At 39.7% G+C, this 24,031-nt stretch overlaps 1 protein-coding gene across 1 annotated transcript in view; it reads left to right on the top strand.

The window, feature by feature from the left end:
* The window catches only part of pth2ra (parathyroid hormone 2 receptor a), a 62,667-nt gene that overhangs the window by 15,315 nt on the left and 23,321 nt on the right, over nt 1-24,031 (top strand). The window contains exons 7-8 of the mRNA XM_078285920.1: nt 13,794-13,947; nt 20,763-20,823. Coding sequence (XP_078142046.1) covers nt 13,794-13,947; nt 20,763-20,823 — 215 coding nt within the window. The remainder of the gene's footprint in view (nt 1-13,793; nt 13,948-20,762; nt 20,824-24,031) is intronic.

Below are 24,031 nucleotides of genomic sequence, written 5' to 3'. Positions count from 1 at the left end.
GCTTGTTAGCTGTCATTGAAAGTGAGTTGTGTTCTGGCTCATTTGTGGATTTGCACATATTTGGTATGGCAGTTTAATGTCACTTTTGTTGGCTTGCCAATAATTTCAATTTCACAGAGAGAGCAACAGATGGAAGATCAAAAAGAAATCGCATACTATAAAGGTCAAAGACCAAAAAGAGGCCAACTGATGCAAAAAATGCCACAATTTATTTACATGGTGATGAAGTGAAAAAAAGTGCAAAAAACAAAAGTGCACAAACAGAAAACGTTTTGGTCAAAAGACCATCATCAGTTCTAAAGACAATGGGCAACACCAGACAATATATCAGCTTGGTTAATCACTGGAAGAGAGCAACACAGAGAGAGCAACTAAATGAGATGAACAATCTCTCTTTTAATTGAACAATTTTAATTCAATGCTGCTCAGCAATGACTTTCTTGTCAAACAGGTGGCAAGGTCAAACATGAGCCTGGTCCTTTGGTCTTGGACAGTTCGATGTGGTTGACTTTGCCCAGAGAAACCAGGAGCCATGCATGTTAAAGAGCTATAGAAGGTAACAAGCCAGCATAGATACCCTCAGGCTTGGCCAAAGTTTCCGTGTGTGTGTGTGTGGGCATGTACATGTGTGCATGTGTGCCCAGTTTCAGAAAATCCCAGGTAATTGTTGCTAACTGTTGTGTTGGCCAACTTGAACTAGCTTGTGAGGAAGGACAGTTAACAGGGAAACAGCATTGGATTTGGAGACTAGTGGTTCCTGAAATTGAAAAAAAAAAAAAAGTCTAATCCTTTTTATTTTGTTGCAAACAGCCTCTTCGTTTCTCCTCTTGTTGCCAGCACATAAAAAAAGTCTGACTACAGAAACTAATATTGAAACAGTTTTCTTTCAATTTTAATGTTCTTTTTCTGCCTCCTCTGAATATTTATTGGTCTTGCCGCACACCAAATCTGTGATCTGCATTCTTATGCCTTGAAAACCTAAACCTTTTGTCTTGCCTTGTAAATTATCAAAACTACTCACAGTATTCAAAGAGGGTGTTTTTAGCTGTGATTTTATGCTGCTTTGAACTCATTACAACCTAAGAACCCAGCAATTAAAACTGCTCTTCTTAACGAATAAAAGGACTTTTTGATTAATGAATGTGATTTGATAGGCTCTTAAATTGGACATATGATAGAGAACATTTTCTCATATTTGCCAGCACCAAAAGCCTCACATTAACATGGAACTCCAAGGAAAGACACACACAGCTGCAGAGAAATGCTTGTCAGTGGCTTCTCATATTCACAGAGCTGCACACTTCATTTGATCCCAGAGGACTAAATGTGCCCGAATCAAAATTTATGATCAGATCTCTGACGCACTGCATGGAACATTTTCTCAACTGTCAGAAAAGTGCAAAGAATGACAGTAACTAGACACGGATACTGTAACTAGACATTTCAGAGACACAATTTTTATATAACAATTATGATACTTATCTACAGTATATTATATATTTTTTAAGAGAATGCCAGCAGTAGCCACTACAGCACTAATGCTGCATCGATGCAGGACAACTGCATGACGTAGGATATGATGGTTACAATTGCACAGAATTGTATAAGGTCCATTGGAGTCAGTAGAGACCAAACCAAAAGATCAGAGTCAAGACTTTGTAGCAAGGTATACAAAGCCAAGACATACTCAGAATAGAATAAAATATAGAGAAAACATATGAGACACAGAGACACGCTAAGGCATCAAATGCACAATGTAAAGTGCAGAAAAGCAACCGAGGAAAGTCCATCTGTTATAGTTCAGCAGGTTTACAGCAGGTGGAATAAATGAGAGCTTCAGTCTGATTGATGTAGCTTGTGGCTGCCTGAACCCGTGATCTGACAGGAGAGGCTGAATTTTTTCCTGCAAAGGGGTGACTACTAGGGCAGTCCATGATGCTGTGGGCTGATTAATCCAGACACTGAAACCACCAAAAGGTCTATGCTAATAACCATTCATAAAGCAATTGTACAGATTCCTGCAAGCTGCTGGGCGCCACTGAGAGCCTGGATCCAGCTCTCGATCTGTGTTGCATCCCATTTGCTCTCTGTCCCATTTTCTTTTCTCTCTCTACTGTTCACTATTAAGTGAATTACATTGTTTTACAAGTGTAGTTGCAGCGTTGTGTCGGCACTTGCCCTCATCTTTAGGTCACTTGTATTAAAACGTCATTGGACATTTGTCTTGAGATAAACTCTTTAACCCACCTGTCAGGATCAGAACAAGGACTCAAAACGCAGACTGAGGCTGAGAATACTGTACAGAAACGTCTTTACTGGAGTAGTTAGGCAGGTACAGGGTTATAGACAGGCACAGGTCAAACACAGATGGTCATAAGGCAACAACAACAGTAGTGGTAGGCAAGCAGGGTCAGAACCAGGCAGACAGAAAAATATTCATTAAGTAATGGCGGGAACGAACAAGGTAGAAAGCTAAAACGATCTGGCAAAGACTGAAGGGAGAATATGGGGAAGGCTAAATGGGCAGATGAGCTGCAGCTGGTGCAGCCGGCAGCAGGCGGGGCTGACTGCACACAGGTGTGCAGTGACATGAACTGGCAAGGGCGAAAACCAGGACTGGAGCAGAGCTGGTCAGGATGGTAAGCCGGCTGGGATCGTGACACCACCAGGCTAGAGTATTAAAGAAAAACTACACCTTAAACAGAATTGAATGGTGTTATTCAGCCAAAAAAGCCGTGTCTCACTTTCAATAGCTGTGTTTCCATATGATTGTCAAGTGAATTTTATGCGAACTTTTGAAATGTCGCAAAAAATAAAATACAAATGAGATGTGTTTTCATTAGCTGGGTTGAAGTGAATACGAGTGTCAGAAAAAACACATCCACTAAACTCTTTCAAGAATTGATTAGTACTGGAGAAGTTGTTATTCTTCTTTAGTGTCAGCTGATTTTCATCTGAAGACACAAACAAACAAATGCTGTTATATTATAATATTCTACTGCACCAAGTAATGGAGCGACAGCGTGTATGACATTTTCGGGTGATTGTGGTGAATATTTTATATTTTCCAAGCATTTCAGAACATCCAAAGCCACTTTTGAAGTGTTGTGCAATGAAACAGAATAATTTGTTGGGCCGATCATGCTAAGACTATATTATTATTTACTTAACAAATGTGTTTCTGTCATTATTTATTGTATAATTTCTTTATTGACAAAAAAAAAGTGAGCGTAAAAACTTTTTTGAAGAATTTAGGACATTTTTTTATTGAATTAGTTATTTAGTTTTTCTAATTCAATACCATCCTAATACGCAAAAAATAGTTGGACACTTTGGCATCACATCACATCATCTTGGTTGTTTTGTTTCTAGCTTTGTGAGAGAATTGTTTAGGTGCATAAACCTAAAATAAAACTGTCCATTAGGAATAACAATATATAGATTTTCTTTTAAGGCAGATTTTCCCATTAAGGATCAGTTTTCTTAATTTCATCTGTGCGCTGAGAATCAGATGAAGCTGAAAAGAGGGCTAGGGTTTCTAATGAAGTATGTATATGGAGAGGGAGAGAAAGAGAGAGACGGGGTGTTTGATAGAGAGTTTCCCTGGAGAAAGTTAAAACAACACAATCAGATCGTCTTGAGTAGAGACTGCAGCTATTCTTTTGCAAACACTCTTTCATCTTCTAAAACCTACAGGCAACAACTTGTGTTTGGCAGCACACCTCCACAGCAACTTTCCCTCGATGAACTCGCAAGTTGTCAGGACTAATTACACGAGAAGGTTGCTAACAGCTAGTTCAGTCAGGAGAACTCATGTATTTGGTATAAACATTTTATTGAATGAGAATAACATGGCAATACACTTTTGGCTTTGGCGGAGAATAGATTTGCTTTTATGCAGCTCCGGTGCATACTGGACCCCCAAAGCATAAACTATGTACAGCATCTCCTTGCCGTTTCCTGATACTCAGGATGACCATACTGATTTCCCTCCAGCACAGAGATGAACACGCATGTGTTCTGGATCAGACACTGGCCATTCTAACATTATGTGGCTTTAAGAAACCACAATAAAAACAATACAACATGATGCACAGATAGTATGGGTAAATAGAAATTGCCCAACTGTAGGACACACAATACAACAACACCACAAGAGACAACGAAATGAAATTAGATAGATGCAGTAATGAGAAGCTGCTGGAAGTCTAATGCATAGATTAAAACGCTGGGTGCAGATTACAGACTATTCAGTAGCGTTATGGCTCTAGGGACTAGTGAGTTCATGTAGCAGTTGGTCTTGCATAGGGGAACGCAGAACATGTTCCCAGATGGAAGGAGACTGAACTCCATGCTGAGGGGATGTGTGTGGTCCATTAAGATGCCCTCTGCCCTCTTCACAGCTCTCAACCAGCAGGTAGCAGCACCGATCCTGAAGGCGTGAGGAGTGTAGCGATCAGGAGTCGGCCTGCAGTCAGTACAGAGCAGCTTGAGTTTGGTGGAGAACCAGGAGCTTGTCATAACATTGTCAGCATCAGCGAGGAAAAGGAGATCAATTAGAGACTCAGATTGATGAAACTGCAGGGAGCGGGACATTGAAGACAGGGCGCAAAAGTCTGTGTTAGCTTGAGCAATTATATTTCCTTTACTTAATCTGTCAGATTTTGAATGTTTAAGTATTATTATTATTGGTGTGAACAAAATCAGACATGGTGAGATCATGCATGTTATTGAAAGAGAAGTGAATCCACCATAACATCATAAACCCTGTAAAAAGCTGTAAAGAAAACTGATTCCAACAAAGTGTCTGTATATGAACCGAAGAATGCCTGTCTTAAACAGAGCTCCAGTTTATGAATTAGTGGCAAGGTGAGGGGCAGATCCTTATCAATTCTTTCTGGATTTTCCTTGAGTATACTATTGAGAAGAAGACGTATAGATGGATTGCGGAGTGGGCTGCTCGCTGAGAAATCCTGGAAGTGAAGATAAAGCTGAATACCTGCAATTACTGCTTTGGTGGAGGAGGGCTGCAATTTATGTGAATTAAACAAGTGGACTATAATGATGCATATTAACTGAGAAAGCAGCATGTGCAGAATGTGCTATCTTTGACCTACTGCAATGAGCTGCAGCAGTCAAATAGAAAGATAGAGTGGGGTTTAATCTAGAGGGGTTGGCTTCTGGGCATAGGGCATGAAACAGAAACGTGATAGAGTATCAGTCTTATCATTATTGAGACTTTTGAGACTATTGAGAATGTATGTAGCCTGTAAAATGAAATGATTCATAATGCATGTTCAGCTTACAAATCTGTTAATGAATGGTACTGAGGAGCGACCTTTGTTAATAAGACTTCATTGTCACAGAACAAAACAATCTGTTTCACACACCCCTTTCCGCCCCACAAGACTCCTGCGACGACGATTGCGCAAATTTCAAACAGCACGGTAGATTTAATTTCAGCTGGCAGGGAATTGATTTCGTTCAGAAATGAACGCATGCCCTTGGGGAATAATACGCATTGCGAAATTGTAATGACCTAATAATGAAAGCAGATCTTGTTTGGTGATGGAAGCTACGGAGGTAAAGGATGACATAGTCTCTCTGATACGAGAAAGTTTTGTCGGGGAGGGAGGGAGGCTTGCATGAGCTCACTATCTAGTTTGATGCGTAAACATCCCAGAGAGGCAGCAGGACCCACCGTTTTCTCGTCAGGCAGTGGAACATTGAGCCTGTTGAATGTATTCATAAGAACAGAGATGGCCGTAGTGTGTTGAGAAGAAGGAAAATCCACGACTAAAAAAAATCATCAAGCAAATGCTGCACAAAAGGCAATCTACAGATGTTGAATGAAATCGAGCACAGACCCTCTGACAATGTATCAAATATGCAAGGGCTACAGCGACAGACAAAAGTTAAGCGCACAGAAAAGTACCAGTTAAATTGATAATGAGCCTTTTCTTGCCAGAGTCTTGATTCCACGCTAATTCAGCATGTAGAAAAGGGGGAATTGGAGAAGAGGCCGATCGTATATTCTTTCTTAACCTCTTTTGTTATCAACTTGTCCTCAAGATCGGGTTCCCTAATAGCAGAGAGGAGATTTTTGCATACATGAGTTACATTGGGAAGATAACTAAGACCAGCTGCAAAACTTTAGGCTCCAAGAAAGTTCAGGCACGTTGATTGGAGGAGAAGAGTGTTTCATCAGCCTCTCTCCAATTTTGATATTATTGCACTGGAATGACTGTCGGCACAAAAATGGCAAGCATGCAAAAACTTACAATTAGCAAAAGCACAAACAGACTCATTTAAATTAGCACATATGGGAAAGTTCGTCTCGGGTGAACAATTTCAACTTGGAGGTGGGATTGGTGTGCATGCTTGAAACACAGTTTTTGGACACAGATTGGTAGCATAGGGTCAGATCAGAGATGATGGACAAGTAGGTGTCTAATTCTACATGTCTCTGTGGAAACACTTTGCATAAGATGTCTCTGAAAACACTGAAAGCTACATTAAACTTTGCTAGGGTCAGGCCTTTTGACAGTCGAGGGTCACTCTCTTTCAAAATAACAGAGATGTCTTTGCAATCAACAAGACGCTTGTCAATGGTTTCAGCAGGATTTTCAAATTGAAATCAAATTGGCATCAAAGGTCAGGTTTGCTCTCTTGATAAGTGTGATTTGAATCTTAAGCAAGCATTTTGAGTTATTTCATAGAATATGTACTGAAACTACTGAAATCCAAGACGAGGAAAAGAGAAACGATTGAGGTTTCCATTGAACCATGGTAGCTTCATCCAAGGACAAGGGTTTGGATCAAACATATTTCACGAGAAGGCCTCGAAGACGGGTGAAAGATTTTAATAACCTTGGCTGAGTATGTTCTCACATCGTCAATTAACATCCCAACTAGAAAAACAACCACTGAGGTTTTTCTAATTATTCCTTTTCTAATGATTCTTTCTTGAACAGGAGGCGAAATACGGTACAATGAAAACAGACCTTTCAAGACACATTAGTCAACCTGTCATAATTTACATACCTTTTGTGACTAATGTGAGTATGTCCATTAAGAAGACAGCTCATGGCCTTGATGCTCTAAACACTGTATGTTAAGGACCTTAAAAACACATTCATCCTATCCTTTTAAACATGCTGTTCCTCAATGAAGGGAGACTAATATTCTTATTAAAGGGCAGCCCAATGATAATATGCGGTCAGCAGCATGGAGTGAGTCCATGTGACAAACTTCAAAGGCTTGTCAACTTGCATTTAAATTCACCATGTTTATACAGATCCGTATGGACCATTTTATTATTTGATTTCATTGATTTGATAAACTCACGCTATTGCATGAACGTACATCTGAAATGCACAGTGGTCTTCTTAAAGAAGAATGATACTGAGGGTTTAACCAGAGGCAGAGTCTGCTCAAGCAGTCAAAGGTGCTGTTTCTACAATTTTGCAGCTGTAGCAGAACTGTTGCGGTAATGGAAATATGGCACACATTATTATTGTAAGTCACACTTTGGAAAAGTGAGGTGAAAATTCTACTTTGTCTTGATTCATTAATGCATTAAGACAACCAAATTATATCTAATACAAAATAAACACTTCATGTCCTCCATTCTGTGTTATGTCCACAAGTCTGTTGTGTTGATCAGGCGTGTTCTTAGGTCAGGAACACGTCTCGTACAAGGTTTATCTTGAGGTGCCCTCATATGGGAAAACCTGTATGTCTGATTTTAGTGATTTTCTTTTTCTTTTCTTGTCTTTTGTATTGAAATTTGACCAAAAAAAAAAGAACTGTAGTGCGGCTTGTTAGGAGTGAGAACATAATTGTACCATCTAAAGGAATCGACCCCAAAACATACGGTTGTTCATTGTGCAACTGTTGTTCCATGTGGTTTAATGGGTATAAAGAGACTGATGTTGACATCTGATAGCCAGAAGGTACTCATGCTTCGAAAGCCTGGCCTGCAAACCGCAGTCTACACTGATGCTCATATTCAGCTATTTCTTCATGTATTCTTGCCTGGTATGAAGACCAGAGATGGTAAATTATGGCAAGTCCATCCTTATCATAAGTTACAGGGACTGTGATTGGATTTGTTTTGACTCCCCCCGCTCCCTGGCTGCAAAAATCTCTAACCTGGTGGGAAGACAGGTAGCCAAAACTCTGTCAAATAAACAGAGGTTACACAGTTACACAGAAGTTACTTGTTAGTCCATGTAACTTCTGTTTACAAGCCTTGGTTTGCTTGTATTTGGTAATTGTAAACCTAAACCGTCCAAATATACAGAAATCCAAGAAAGTAAACTTTTCAACTATGGTTCAGACCAAAGAAAACTGTAGGTGTGATCGTACCCTTCATACAGGTCTAGATTGACTTGGAGGAGTGAAATTTGAAGAGCAACACAAACCTTTGAAAATATGTCACACATTTAGCCATGGAAGCTAAAGCAAAATGAGTCACTATATTTCAGCTTTGAAATTCTATTTGAAATTGCACATAATGCACTTTAATAATGTGTCTACTGCAGTTTGTGTATTCATGCATCTCTGGTGTGATTCCCTCACACTGGTCAGGAAATTAGTTGCCAGAGCTGTAGTGAGTTCTTAAGACTCAGGCAATGTGGAGGGCAATTTTATCAACCATTAGGACAATGATTTGACATCATACATTTGTCCCATTATGTTTTCCACATTTTTGCACCATTTACCAATCCCCATAACTTCTTAAACATTTGCCTACATCCTAGATAGATAGAACTGACACTTTATCTGTTGTATTCTTAAGCCTCAGGTTCTGCTGGTCCTTCTTCCTTTCGGCTAGAAATGACTAAGCCTGGCAAGGCGGCTTTGGAAAAGTGTTGCATGTGAAAGTGGGCTCACAACTCCCACAGTACAGCCAGCCATGCTCACATTTGGATGCTGTTATTTTACACTCCACCATTTCTTTCTCTTCAAGTGGCAGCCACATGACACACCAATGGCAGATACTTTTACGAGTGATGCTTTGCCTTTATGTGCCTGCTGTGGAAAGAGTATTTGCATATAACCCACTCCCATTTCTGTAAATGACCTTTTTAGGCTTTTATAGACTGCAAATAACCTACTGAGAGAACAAAATTGTTTACTTTGTTCAGCTTTTCTTACTTGTCATTTTTTGGTTAGAATCAGTATGGCTGAAACACAAGCCTTCTGGTACCTGCAGTGTGCAGCTAACTTGCAAGCAATGACACCAGCATCTCTTTAAGCCTGTTAACAGCACAGTTATTCATTTTTACTATTAACTAGATTATTGACGATGAAGACAGTTAAATATGTAAATTTTGACATAAAATGTAGACAGATGTACAGGAAAGATACTGTACATACATAGGGGCTTCCACGTTCTCCCATGCACAGGGTGGCAGTGTTTTAAAAAAATCATATCGCACCAAACAAAACATAGAATAAGAGAGGAAGAGGAAGCAGATATGATGGCAGTCACCGGTAAAAACGAACATGGACGTGACTATAGCTATACAGCTGGAGGGATGGGATGTGTTGGAGCAGTTGGAGTTTGAAGAGTTGATCACCCCTATGATCAACCAATCAGGGTGTGCGAGTTGAGGTAGTTGAGGTACGCGACACCTATGCAGAAACCCTTTTCAACCCCAAATACGGGTCAAATGGCGTCAGTTTATGTGCAGAGATGCTATTTTCATTAAAGTTTAAAATATGCTTACCATTTTTTGCAATGCACAGTGCTTAGGTGAATTGCAGTATATGGTCTTTAGGCGGCACAGAGCCCTAAGAGTCCTGCATAAGGGAGATACAGTGTGCAGGAGGGGGTTCCACCCTCACAGGTTTGCTTTCACACACATGAAAATACTTCTGAACCACGCTGTGTTTGCATATGATTTTACACCATCAATGTCAGTCACTTACGTTTGTAAACATGGAAGAAAGAAGACGCTTAGCACTCCAGGTCCTGTTTATGTTTGTTGGGTGCCACAAATCTTGCCCTCGGTGCATATACAATCCTGCTCCATCAAAGAAGACGTATTCCTCAAAGTTTTCTAACACAGACTAATGTGTGTTTTGTACTGTGCTATAAATGTATCCACTCGCCCGTGAAGGTGAGCTCATCACAATGAGCTGCTCCAGCCAGATATGTTATCTCCTCTCCAAATGTTTTCATTTCAATATATGATACACACTGTAGTGCCGATAATGAGGATAGCAGGCACACTCACAACCCATCATTTGAGTGGGCTAGCCTACATATAAAACACTACAAAACTTTACTGTAACCTAAAGCACTGTGGAATAATAAGTGAACATAATATAAGAAATTCCCCACCTCCTGCCCATCTACCTCCTACAAACATTTTGTTATGAAAAAATATTCTATAATATTCAGATGTATGTCAATACACAGAACGACTGGAATATCTTAAATATGTAATCAATTGATCAACACACACAGAGAGACACACACCATCCAAAGACATGCAGGTGGTTTCTCTGCATAAATCAGTTATATGCATATTGTAAAGTTGACTCAGTAGGATTCAATGCATTTCAGTGGTGCAAAGGAAAGGGATTTAACTTCTGAACATTGTGTACTTTCCATGTCCCTCTTTACACACCCGCACACACACACACACACACACACACACACACACACACACACACACACACACACACACAGGCAATCGATAGGGAAGTCCTGCTGACCATGTGAACAAGAATGAAAATTCCCATTTACTTGGGAGTGGGATATTTCCTGCATGATAACAAATCATGCTGCCACTGTCATCATTGAGAAATTGCTCCCACAGCACATCAAAACACCTTCAGAAAATGAATTCAGAGCTCCAAGGTTTCCGAGACTGGTGGGGCCACAATTCGATTCAATTCGATTCAATTATTTTTCAAGGCGTGGTGAACCACAGGTTGAAATTATGGGACTTAAATGTAGGTTGGCCAGGAAAGGTACATGATGCCAGGGTGTTTGGGTGCTGTTAGTTACCTAAATGCTGTACTATAGACTCTCCAGGGCAGGATACTATTGTCAAACAATTATTTCTCACTGTTTTCTCACTCAAATGTGAGAGCAAACCATCTTGAATAATGGTGTAGGCCTCAGGTTGTACTTCAATCAAGGCACTTCAAATCAGCTGAACTCTACAGAACAAGTCACAAATGTACCGTTAAATAAAGATAATAACAATGTTATGACAATGTTATGTGAACTGTTCACATTTTAAATTGCTACATGTGTAAGTAAAAGGGCAAAAAGTAAAGGGCAAAAAGAAAAACAAGGGCGAGAATAGTAGACGTGATCTTTTTTTGCGTACCCGCACCTTTGAGCTGGTCATGTTATTTTGTGAAAACGTTTGCTACATTTTGGTCAGCTATTTCCGTCAGACTGCAACTATGCCCCTTTAGCTTACTCACTTCTTCAGCTGAATTTTTCTGTGAACCTGCACTAACATTCAAACATCAAAGTGCAAGAACAGTTTTCTCCAGTTCTACAGGAAAAGACTGAACAGCATTTAAGCAATACGTAACAATTTAAAGATTAATAAACGTTGGAAATGGGGGAGGATGTGGGGTTGTATTTTCTTGAGAAGGATGCATGTACTGCTGCTGGGTGTTAGTACAAGGCAGAATAAGGCGGCTGAGTCCTCTGAGGTGCCGGAGCCATGACATTAATCAATGAATTCATAACTTGCATGAACAATCTCATATGCTCTTGCTGTTCTTCTCTCTGTGACTGTACTCAACGCTCCTCAGTCTCTATTACAGCCTTAATCCATGTGTCAAGTCTTCCTTTTTCTTGCTGGCTACGAAGCTGCTCTATTTGCATAAACTCTCATGTTGTTTCTTCTGAAGATGCTCCAACAGCGTTAATCAGGTTTCGAGCATTGCCTGTCTTCTTTTGACAGAACATAGGATGTGCTGCCCAGATGAATTCATGGTTTTTGCCTGTCAATATTACACAAATAGCATTAGAAAAAACAATACAAACTGCGTGCATTAAAAATAAAAGTTACTGTAGGCAACATAGGTAATCACTGCCGGTTGTGGACTCATTCAATGATTTTCTGTCAGTTGTTGAATCATCATGTGGGACACTGGGATTTTACTTTTTTACTTTTGATCCGAATATCATCGATCTTTTTAAAATGGCATGCCAATCTATCAATAAGGTAATTCTCAAAACGCCTCTTCACTTTCAACAGTCTTGCGCAATTTCACCTGGAATTCCTAAAGGTCTGCAGACCCTAAAGTTGTGCCTTGACTCTTATTCACAGTGCAACTTGCAGATAAACGTGGAAATAAGTACTTTTATTATAATAAGAAATAAGAAATTAAGTACTGATTGAGTGCTTGCTTGTCTTTTATAGAAACATATTTTTTCTGATTTGCTGGTGAAATGCAAACTATCTTGTATTTGCACTAAACTACTTTTGTCCTATAGATTTGATTACATATTAAAACTCAGTAAGAAATTCAAAGTATATTTTATTTTCTCCCTTGAAACGATATGTGCATGCCACTGTACAAAACTCACCCAGAAGTGAGATTTTAAAAGATCTTAAAGTAGAGAGGAGGGACGCCCGCACACCGCCAGGAGCGTACAGGACGCTGTGAAAGGTGCTGCAGGCAAAAACACATAATCTGATGAAGGTCACTGACTGAAAGCTTAGCACTCTTGTGAATAAATTATGTGAAATTTGCAATGGAAATAGTGTGGTAGCCTTTGTTTTTGAAAAGCACATTTTAAAAATGTTTTTCCCGGGGGCGCCCCAGTTACATGGGGCGCACCTTAGGCAACTGAACGACCAGGACGCCCTTTTAGAAGTTTTCACCCCTGTCCCTCTCAGCTCAGAGTCTGTGCACGCCACTGGTACCAAAACACAAAACAGGCACAATAAAAGGCAGTTTTTTAAAACCCCATAGGCTGTGTGTTGCCGGTGGCCATGACTTAATCAGCAGAGACAAAAATATCCCTTTTTCCACAAACTTATCCTTGTGTGGCCTAATATTTACACAATATCATGTGTAATGAGGCCATTATTCTGTGACAAACTGACACTTTGATGAATCCAACAACAGTCATTTACAGAGATTATTATGATTTAATTGCTAGGAATTATAATGTAAAATCTACTTAGCAATTATCATGGTGTGTTTATTCTACTCTCTTCGCCTGATTATCTTAATTATTCTCAATTACCCTTCATCGTTTTAACTGTGCGTCTGACTTGCTTTGTCAGGCTCGTATGGTGCTTCCTCTGTGTGAGGTGGATTTCCCGTCTATTGACACGATTACTTGCTGTTGGCAGTAGTTTACCATTATTTACTGTATAGTAAGACCTAGGAACCTACAGTATGTCCTGCCATGCACAGGGCACACCCACTGTTTTTTGCATGGCTGTGTCATCCTGCCATCCATTAAGCTAATTAATGCATTAATTGGCAAATATTTCTATGTCAACATACTTCACATAACACAGGTGGTATTACAGTAATATGAACCCTATTTTAAAGCATTAAGGAGTTATAGTAGTTTTAACAAAAAATGTGATCAGATCATCTCTACTACTATAATGTGGTGTTAAGTACGAAGTTTCTATCATATATTATTCTTGAGTTATTGTGTTCACAGGAATGTGTCTACACACACACACACACACACACACACACACACACACACACACAGACACCATGATACCAGAGACGGGGCATAAAAAGCCGTGTTGAATGTGTTTCTTCTGTTTCTTCACCAGATCGGCTGCAAGGTGACGGTGCTGCTCTTCATCTATTTTCTGGCCACCAACTACTACTGGATCCTGGTGGAGGGCCTCTACCTGCACAGCCTCATCTTCATGGCATTCCTATCAGACTCCAAATACCTGTGGGGATTCACACTCATCGGATGGGGTGAGCAGAGAAGAAAATGATCTGGTATAATGTCACAATACATTTTCCATTCTCCCACAGAGAAGTGGACATCAAGGGCTCTATTTTCGTGACGGTCGATGGTGGGTGGCGCGGCTTTGTGCCAACTAAGTGGCATTAGTGGCACTTAGTGTGTTTTTTTCTCACCTTTTTTCTCCTCACCTGGTATTTTGGTGACTCGCTGTGAACTTGACTGCATCTCAGTGGGAGGAGAGGCGCAGTCGGGGGTGTGCCACTTTGTGTAGTATGAGTATCAACAGCGTTTTTTGTCCTCTTATGAAATTGCCTAGTGGTCAGCGATATTGTTTGGTCATCTTTGGTGTGTTGAGAAAGGGGAATTAGATAGGCTTCATTTCAAAATGCTTAATTCAAGTAAAATTTGACCCCATGTTCACTGTTTTATATCCCATCTCATCTAACATATTAGGCTATTTATTTGCAAGCAACTAGGTAAAGTAAAAGTTTGTAAAGTCCAAGTCAGCTAAATGTGTGGGTAATTTATAAAATGAGGAAATGAGGAAATGAAATTCTTCATATGCACTTGTGCCGCTTCATTAGGAAATAGCGATAGTGGTGTTGGAAGGGAAATGGAGTGACTTTTATGTGTGAGAAGGTTATGACAGGTAGATCAAAGGTTTTGTGGCTCAAAGGTACGTTTTTGATCCATTTCTTTGAACTCATGTTAATGTGCAGGCAAAAAAGATTTACAGTATACCTACATTATACCTCTAACTTTTTTTCCCATGATATATACACCTGCACACAATCCTGCAAGAATTCCAATGGTTGCTTTGTCGGTTTTTGGTTTGCATTCATGTTTACAATTTAATTTGATATTTAATTGGAGTGAAACACAGAGGGAGATGGGAGGGGGGGGTTCTGTCTTTAAACTGATGAAAGTCTGATGTGAATGATGTTGCCTGCACTGTCGGGAACTGTAGTAACGGGTGTGGTGGTGCAATCAATACTGTTTGTGTCTGTGTGTGAATGTGTGTGTGTGTGTGTCTGCTCGTACTGTATGTACCCACAGTTATGAGTCATTGGAGTCCATATTAATTAGTAACAAACTCATTGTCCAGCTTGTAGCTCTAACTAATGAATCAGAAGTGTGCTATCTATTTTAGCCACGAGGTTGCCCCCAGCAATTGACTGAATACATACACACCATCAAAATATTAACCATGCAGCTTGTTGCAAATAGTCACTGTGCAAATACAAATATGCATTTACTGTTTGCAAATAGACCAATCCATTTTGTGAAGTGGGGTTCACTAGTACCAATCATGTGTGACATGTGAGAGATGCGTATGCGTGTGTGTCAATGTATTATGTGTCATTTCATAATTCAAATATTGAACACAGTATAAACTGGAGATAGCATGTTTTTATCGGTTCTTATCAGTTCTTATCAGTTCATGTTTTTGTCCCTTATCAGTTTTTTTCATATTGTTCAATCAAACACAAGAGGCACTTGAGCTGCCTAATGTCCCGCCATAATCACCACTCTATATATTACTGTAAGTATACATAGTTATGCTAATGAGGTCATTCATTAAGGTAATTATTGCATTAATTAGTCAACATACTTGTCTTTACATAACACATGGGTGGCATTAGTATGTGGTGTATGTATGAAGTTTCTATGATGTGTTATTATTGTGTTCACAAGAATGTGTCTACAGACAGACAGACAGACAGAGAGACTGACAGACAGACAGACAGACAGACAGAGAGACAGACAGGCAGACAGACAGAGACAAACAGAGAGACAGACAGACAGAGAGACAGACAGACGCCACCATGACAACACAACTTCCTTCATACCACGTACCATGGTAGTGAGACATAAAAAAAAAGGTATCCACAGTGTTCTTTCCCCAAGTTACATAAACTTCAATTATTTTGTTTTTCCATGCAGCTTTTGTTGCTGAATGTTATCTTGTGATGGGTGGACACTGGCAAGGTAATCCAGTGCATAAATAGCTGTCAGCAGTGACAAAACAAACTCTAATCCCCTAAATCTTGAAGATCCAGTGAGAGAAGGAGCATCACAGCCACTGAATGTAGTTTAATTTAGCCTGCCATAGTTAATCTACTTTAGGTGGCTTATAACTATAACTTATAACCCACTCTAAGAGTTCACGCCTAATTAACATGTTCTGCACCCCAATAAAACAACATCAATTGTGAATAGCTACATGGCTTTCTTATGAGCTATTCACAAATCTCAGCAACTCAAGAGATAAGGAAATGTACTTGGGCTTTGATCATTTATTTTGATGCAGCAAAATTGTCAGTGTTAATTTAACTCTGGTGTATAAATCAACACTATGCCAGTGTTTATAATGAGTTCACATATCAGAGTTGATTGAACACTTTTGATGAACACTTGTCAAATAATTATCACTGAAAAAAAACCTTATTAACACAGTATAATTTGCTGTGTGGCAATTTAATGGTAGCGTACTTATATTCATCAGAGTTTATGTCGCCTGCCGGGGATTCTGTTTTGTTTTCAGCTGGTTTTCACTCTGATTCAAGGCAGGCGGGTTGGGAGCCATTTTAAAACTCTCTGGCTCTGTGGTGCTAGTGCTGTGAGAAAAGAACAGGGTCATGAACTAATCATGAACTGATCAAAAAGGCTCCATTCAACAAAGTCTTAATGGGAGAAGATACATTACTTAGCCAGTCACATTCAGTTACCAGCAAAAAGTTAGATTATCATCAGTGGAATTTAATAGTGGTCATGCCCCCCTAATCTACCCAACTTTCTACCATAAAAATAGATTCATACTGTCACATTCATTACCAATAGCATGAGTGCTCAGCAGGCATGAAACACATCTTGTCTCAGGAACTTACCGAATACACACAACTGTTTCCACCACAGGCAAATATACTAATGCAATAGAAAAGAACAATAATTCCAGAGAATCTTAACGGAATAGAAAAATCCTGTGTTACATCTCAACAACCAAAGATAGACAGCAGTGCTTAGAATAACTGACTTCACTTAACATTCAACTCAATAGTATAAGCAATCACAGAACATCTGATACACAATTCTGCCTACTGCAGCTCTTACCAATAGGCCTACATGACACCAACCTACCAACAGTGTAGCCTATATCCATTCTCTATCCACAGCCCCATTTGCATATGCTCATGGCACACAAACAACAAACAATTTGGTGGCCCAGTGAGTCGTTGGGCCCCAGGGCTTCAGTCCAGGAAATGCATTACTTTGCATGTGAGTATCGTCCTAGTGTAATACCATCCGTGTAGCAGAGCTGTCCTGCCTGATAGATGGTAAGCCAAAATGTCTCCGCCTGGGACAGTTCCCATTTGGCCGACAGGTAGATTTTTTCCCGTCATTGCATCTCATGACAGATGGGTATATAGGACAAATTGCTGCAAAGTGCTAATTTGTAATGTTATAAAGGTGATGAAGTGGATCTATGAATACGTTTCTTTTAATGTATTTTTTTTCTTGCCTAAATTAGTTATTTATCCATTTACCATAACCTGGACGGCAGTAGCCTAGAGGTTAAAGAAACAGGCTAGTGACTGGAAGGTGGCCAAGTCGAATCCCCTGACTGGCTGGGAAAAGTGGATAGGGAAAACGTTAATTCCCATTCAAATCAACGTTCCAGGACAGTCGGAGTGGCGGCCATTTTTATGTCTACCGTTGGGCTAGCTTCAATATAAACCGACTTACAGCAAGTCGCTGAGGAGAGAGGTTTTGCAGCAAGGACCAAAGGAGCTTCTCTGTCTCCTTGCTGCCATGGATTGCTAACATGCTAATGTTAACTAGAAGAGCTAGAGAGAGAAGTACAGTCTTTGATAAAAACTACGTTAGCCTCGGCGCTAACGTCAGCTTTCAGTTGAGTTTTGGCAGTTTGCTAACGGACACATCTGCAGATCTGCACAGTTCTCCAGGAAGTGTGGCAGACTTTACGACCTTAATGCCCAGACTTGTGTTGTCACCATAGCAACTAACCCTTAAAATTCCATAATGGCCATTTTATGTTGTTCTAGCCAAATTACCATGGCAAACAGTGGAAGGACCGTTCTGTTCAAGTTCTGTGGGGAAAACCAATAAGAAACACTCCTTCCCTCCCTCAACATCTGCTGTCAAGATGCCCTTAATCAAGACATTAAACCCCTAGCTGGTCCAGTGGAGCTGCTCAGTGGCCAAAATTATAATAATAATAATAATAATAATAATAATAATAATAATAACTTAGATTTATATTCGCCTTCGCCTTTCAAGAGACCCAAGGACGCTTTACACAGTGAGGCAGACAAAACAAATAAAACAAGAACAGAAAATAATAATAGCAATAGAAGACAGTGTTTAAATCTCTCCTCTCTTCGCTCTCTTGTTCTCTCTCTCACACACACATGCTCTCTCAGTCTCTCACCCTCGCTGTCTCTCCATCTCTCTGACTCCCAAACCCTCTCTTCTTCAGCAGTTTTTTTCTTGCTTTTAAGCTATGCAGAAGAGAGGAATAATTACAATATCTGTCAGTCTAGCTACCCAAGTACATATTATTACAATAAGCTGAGGAACTTAAAAGTGTAATTAATTCACTATACGAAACTGTGACGAAATTGGTCATTTTTGATGTTTGATTTCAAGGTGGATGGTAAGGACCATTATAACAACAAATGAATATATTTTCAGAATAATTAGTTTCATTTTCTTGAAATACCCTCCACTACAGTATATCACTGGTGGGAATGCAAAAAGTTGTCTTCCATCAGATTTACTTGAAAATCTGTAGTTTATGTATCCAATGATTTTAGTGTTACTGTAACAAAGGGGGGTGCTATTGCTGTTCATCCGCCCCTCTAACTGCACCCTGAAAGTAATGGACAGTAATGGAGTTTACACTGAATGTCTGACCTGAACTACGACCACCCTACCTCACATTTTGAAAACAGTAAAAACATCCTCAAGGATATTAAGGTTTTTACAATATTTACCAAGGCACTTACTATTTGAAAAGTTTTCTTCAAAGTAATACACTGACAACTTATTTCCAGCGCTTCATTCATTCATTTCATTTCATTTCGGCTAGAGAATTTGGAAAAAACTGTTCTCTGAGCAAGTGTGTTATAGGCTATTATTTTCTTTGGTTTCTACTACATAAAGTTTGAATGCTGAGCCAATATTGATCCGGTGCCGGGAACAGTTATGCGCAAGTTTCTTTTCTGTGCCTCTCCTTAGTTGTAGGTAGAGGATCAGTAGATATAGAGTCTGACAGTCCGGGGTTACACATCATTACTGCTAACATTATCTTTTTAAATGGTGTGTTGTCACCTTCAGCTTATCCGGTTCCAATCCATCTCCAACCACTGCCACCATAGCATCCTGCCCCCACCCTTACTTATGTTGCACTTCGCCCCACCACCCTCTCCAACACAGTGTTTTCAAAAAAAGCACAGAAGTGGCACTGTTGATCAGGGGGCTATTTCACAGAGTGTATCTTTACATAAGGCAGCACTGGTTTTATGCAACTGTCACTTCAAATGAAAGTTTTGCTGTGGAATGGCGGCATGGATTGCCTTTGACACCTCAGTAGGCTTTCCATATACATCAGGTTAGTTTGAGATTTTCTAATAACTTTTCCTCTCAAGTTGTCATGATAAGGTGTTCCAAAAAGATGCAGCTGTCATTTACGACCGTCTGCCTTACCTGAGTCCAATTACACAGAGGGAGATAGTCCCACACACGCGCATCATTCCACCCATCGCATCCACACTGATTTCTTGGCTGTAAAACTTGTTTGTGCATCGTTTTGCCTGCAATTAGAGCCATCCGAGCACATGAATAAACTGGAATCAAATTAGCAACTGCCCACAGAGTTTCAAAAAAGGCCAAAAAAGCCCATCTGTTATTACTAATGGTGCAATAACACTTTTCACTTCCTTGGGAAGTTGTGTTTCAAAATGTTAGAATAGCGTTTGATGCAGCAGAACCTGCTCTCTGTGGGGTGTCAAGGCAGGTGAGCAGGCTAATTTGTATACCTGCAGTGTTTCCCACAGGCTGGCAGTTTAAATACGGCAGCAGCTGTTTACTGTAATCTAATAACTGACTGTTGTATTCTCATTTGATTATGGCTACGTTTCAAACTTTACCTCTATTCAGTTTGTGTTGAACTATGACCAACACATAGGTGCAACAAATCCTGGTTGGTGTAGTTCTCCAACAGTCAGTGCTTGATCTTAGTTTTTTGAAAACTACACTGACGAAAAATGTTCTAGCTTTGAACGCCAGCTTCATGAAAATTTACTTGAGCGGCTATTCATTTACCGGGGCCCAAATATAATCAATAAATCAATATATGGAAAACCCTGCTTTGTACTATGGATGTTATGGGTTTTCACACACACACACACACACACACACACACACACACACACGTTTTCTGTCTCTCTCACCTGTATACAATCTAATAAATCCGAAATGCCTCGGAAATAATCTTCCAAGCAGTTTTTTGTTTTTTTATGAAAGTAGTAAGAGCTTTGTCATTTGTTGTGTCTGTCACTAGCAGTGCGTGTCTGGCAGGTTTTATATTATGGGAGAGAGAGAGAGAGAGAGAGAGCGAGAGAGAGAGAGCGAGAGAGAGAGAGAGAGAGAGAGAGAGAGAGAGGGGGCGGCATGTGACACAGGCCATGAATGAATCAAATTTGAGAACACAAAGTCACCAGTACATGACGTGCCTCCACCGGTGGTTCCATCAGTACTCACAGCTTTAACACTGCCTGTCATTTGTCTTGTGTGATTCCAGGTGTTCCAGCTCTGTTTGTGGCGGCGTGGGCGGTCGTCAGGGCAATGCTGGCAGATGCAAGGTGAGACAGAGAGCCACACCATAATAATAATAATATTTTATTTGTATAGCTTTGTATAGCTTGGAGTATCTTTTCAAGATACTCCAAGACACTTTACATGAAATAGTATAAGCATGAAAACATAGCGAAAAAACATACTAAAACCAAATATGTACAAATAGTTTAGGCCTACATGTGTTTTAACTGAAAAAAAAGCACACTGCTGCTTAATAGTATGTTACCTGCTGCACTATTACTCCTCCGCTGAGAAGAATTGTTTAAATTAAAATTGTCTTTCCTTTTGGGAATGATCTAGCAAGCATCGGATTTAGAGAAATGAGTTTGGTGTTATGGATCACTGATCACTTCTATTTTATTACATTTTAAGCAAGCATTTGCAGTAATGGAGAGGAGATGCGAGATGTAGGGAGCCTGATCTTCCAAAATTTTGTGAAATGAGCACGATGTCTGAAAATGCAAATACGTGCACCGTGCAGAAAACAGCCTCTAGTTTGACACTGACAGACTTTGGTGGTCGGGCTGGTGGATACACATTTGGCTTCAGCTCCGGTGAGCTGGATTCAATTTCCAACTTCTGCAGAGAAGTTTTCTACTGTGAGTGAAATTTAAATTTTTAGCCAAAGTTTTTCTTGTTTAACCATGACCAGAACCTTACCCTAACCTTAACCAACGCTGCTGTACTTGCCTAAACCTAACCATTAACCAGCCTTTTCACATAATGAGCAGGTGTAAATGGCGTGTCCAAATCGTGGTATTGCCACACAATCCAACATAATCTTCACATAATTTATGTCCACAACATGTAGTTTGCGTTTCAGTGATTGTGCTCATTACATGAAATTTTATGAGACTGTGTTGGATGTTGTACTTCTGCCATCGTAAGCAACACAAACAGTTTTTTGTATAGTTGTCAGTGGCCACTGATGCAAACACATGCCTACAAAATCAAAACATGTTTTTGCATGTGTGTATCACAATGTTCCGCCTGCAGTGATGCCTTTTCAGGATCAAAATTATGTTCTCTTCCAAACACATCCACAAAGGCTTTCCTTCTCATACCCGATTTACCTGGCTGTTTACTGTCTGATATATCATAATTGCACAGTATGTAGATTGTGTCTGCTCACTCATGTACAATTTATCACAAGAAAGGTCAAGAACCCACGCTACTTGGTGCTGCAATTTACCGTTTTCCAACACAGTAAATACAATTACCTCATCCTTCCATGACTTTTCTTTTTCGCCTTTAAAAGTGGACTTGGAATGGCATGGTGTCCTTTTTCAGCAGAAATCATAGGTCGCATACAGCTTGTTAACTATACATTTTAAGGAGAAAGTTAACAATTTATCTGTCTGCCATCCCTGTTGTTAAGTCCGAACAAATTGGCTTGTGACATTTCAAAGATTACCTTGAAATGGCACTTTTCTGTGCTCCCTTCTTGTCGTTCCAAAATTAGGACATAGATAAATATATATATACATTGTCTGTCTCTCTAGGAAGACAACCGGGTCTGTCTCTCCAGCAGCCTGTGATCATTAGAGGTTGTGCTGTCTCTTTGCTGGATACATTTCAAAGATTAACTTGAAATTGAATCTTCTCCAGCCACCATCTATATTCATTATTAGGTGGCCACATTTTGTGGCATGAACCGTCACCCTTACCTCAATGAGCAACTCATCCTATAGATAGATCCTGCTGTCATTTGATGTTGCATTTGAGGGTCCAGTGCTCCATAGTGGCAGGACGAAGGGGAATGGCATCCATCTTGTTTGTTCAAATTAGGGGATGCAATCCTCACATAGGGTGCGATTACACCTACAGTTTGTTTTCTTTGGTCCGAACCATAGTTGAAAAGTTTACTTTGTAACATTTTTGTGTTTGGTTTGTTTAGGTTCACACTGCCCAAATACAAGCGAACCAGGGTTTGTAAACAAAAGTCACATGGATTCACAAGTAGCTTGTTTGTTGGACACAATTTTGGTGACCTGTCATCCCGCAAGATTAAAGATTTTGTCAGCCGGGCAGCAGGGGAGTCAAAACAAATCTGAATCTTTAACTACAGACTTATCTGGTCTTCATACCAGGTAAGAACACATATATAAAAAGTTGAATATGAGCATCAGTGCAGACTGCGGTTTGCCCTCAGTTCATTTTGTTAGGCTAGGTTTTCAAAACATGAGGAACTGCTGGCTATCAGATGTCAACATCCCTCCTTTAAACCACATAGATCAACGGTCGAACAACGAACAACATACTTATAAAACCATATGTTTTGGGGTCGTTTCAAATGGCATCGTTCTCACCTGCCCAAACGAAAGGATGAAACACACCAGAGTTCGATTGAACCGCTCCAAACATGCTTGGTGTGAACGCACCATTAAAGTCAATATTTGAAAGCGGTATGGGAAAATTTTTCTGTCTGCCATGCCTCCTGTTAAATATGAAAAATGTCACGAAAATTGAAACTGAAACATCTGAATCTCCATTCCGTTTGAAGGTTATTGCATAATCATTTTAAGTGGACCACTTTTATCAAGCTCCATCTCAATGTGATAAGGAGATCCACTTCAAATAACCCACTGAGCTTGTACAAGCCTTCAAATGTCACCATAATTCAGTCATGTCTAATCATCATCTCTCAAATCTCTAATATCAAACCTCAAATAAATTTCAAATCTCATGAGTTAAATCCAATTAAACATGCACACTTACTTGATAAATAATTTGAAATAAAATTAAGAATATTTCTCCTTTGCACACTATCATCTCTGAGTCACCACAAACAGAAAAGGCAAAATTGGAGATACAGTAGGGCTGAACAATTAATCAAAATTTTATCGAAATCTTAATATGGCCTACTGCAATTTTCAAATTGCAGGAGGTGCAATATTTGTTAAAGGCGAAATGTGTGTCAAAATACCATTTTAAATTAAATATTGTCGTGCTGCAGAGATGTCCTGGCCTACACATCATATTCTACAGACTTAAGAAAACATCTTTGTTTGGTACAGATCCCCGCAAAAATCACACCATAATCATTTTAATACATTTTTCAATGAAAATGAGAATAATGATGTAAAAATTATCATTCCTTCTAATATCGCAAATCATATCGCAATTGCAATATCAGTCAAAATAATCGCAATTAGATATTTTTTTCAAAATCGTTCAGCCCTAAGATACAGTGCAAGATTTCTGCTGGACACC

The sequence above is a fragment of the Centroberyx gerrardi genome, chromosome 10 (genome assembly GCF_048128805.1).
Source record: "Centroberyx gerrardi isolate f3 chromosome 10, fCenGer3.hap1.cur.20231027, whole genome shotgun sequence".
In the NCBI taxonomy this organism is placed as follows: Eukaryota; Metazoa; Chordata; class Actinopteri; order Beryciformes; family Berycidae; genus Centroberyx; species Centroberyx gerrardi.
The sequence above is the reverse complement of the archived record's forward strand: the minus strand, read 5'-3'. Positions and strand labels throughout refer to the sequence as shown.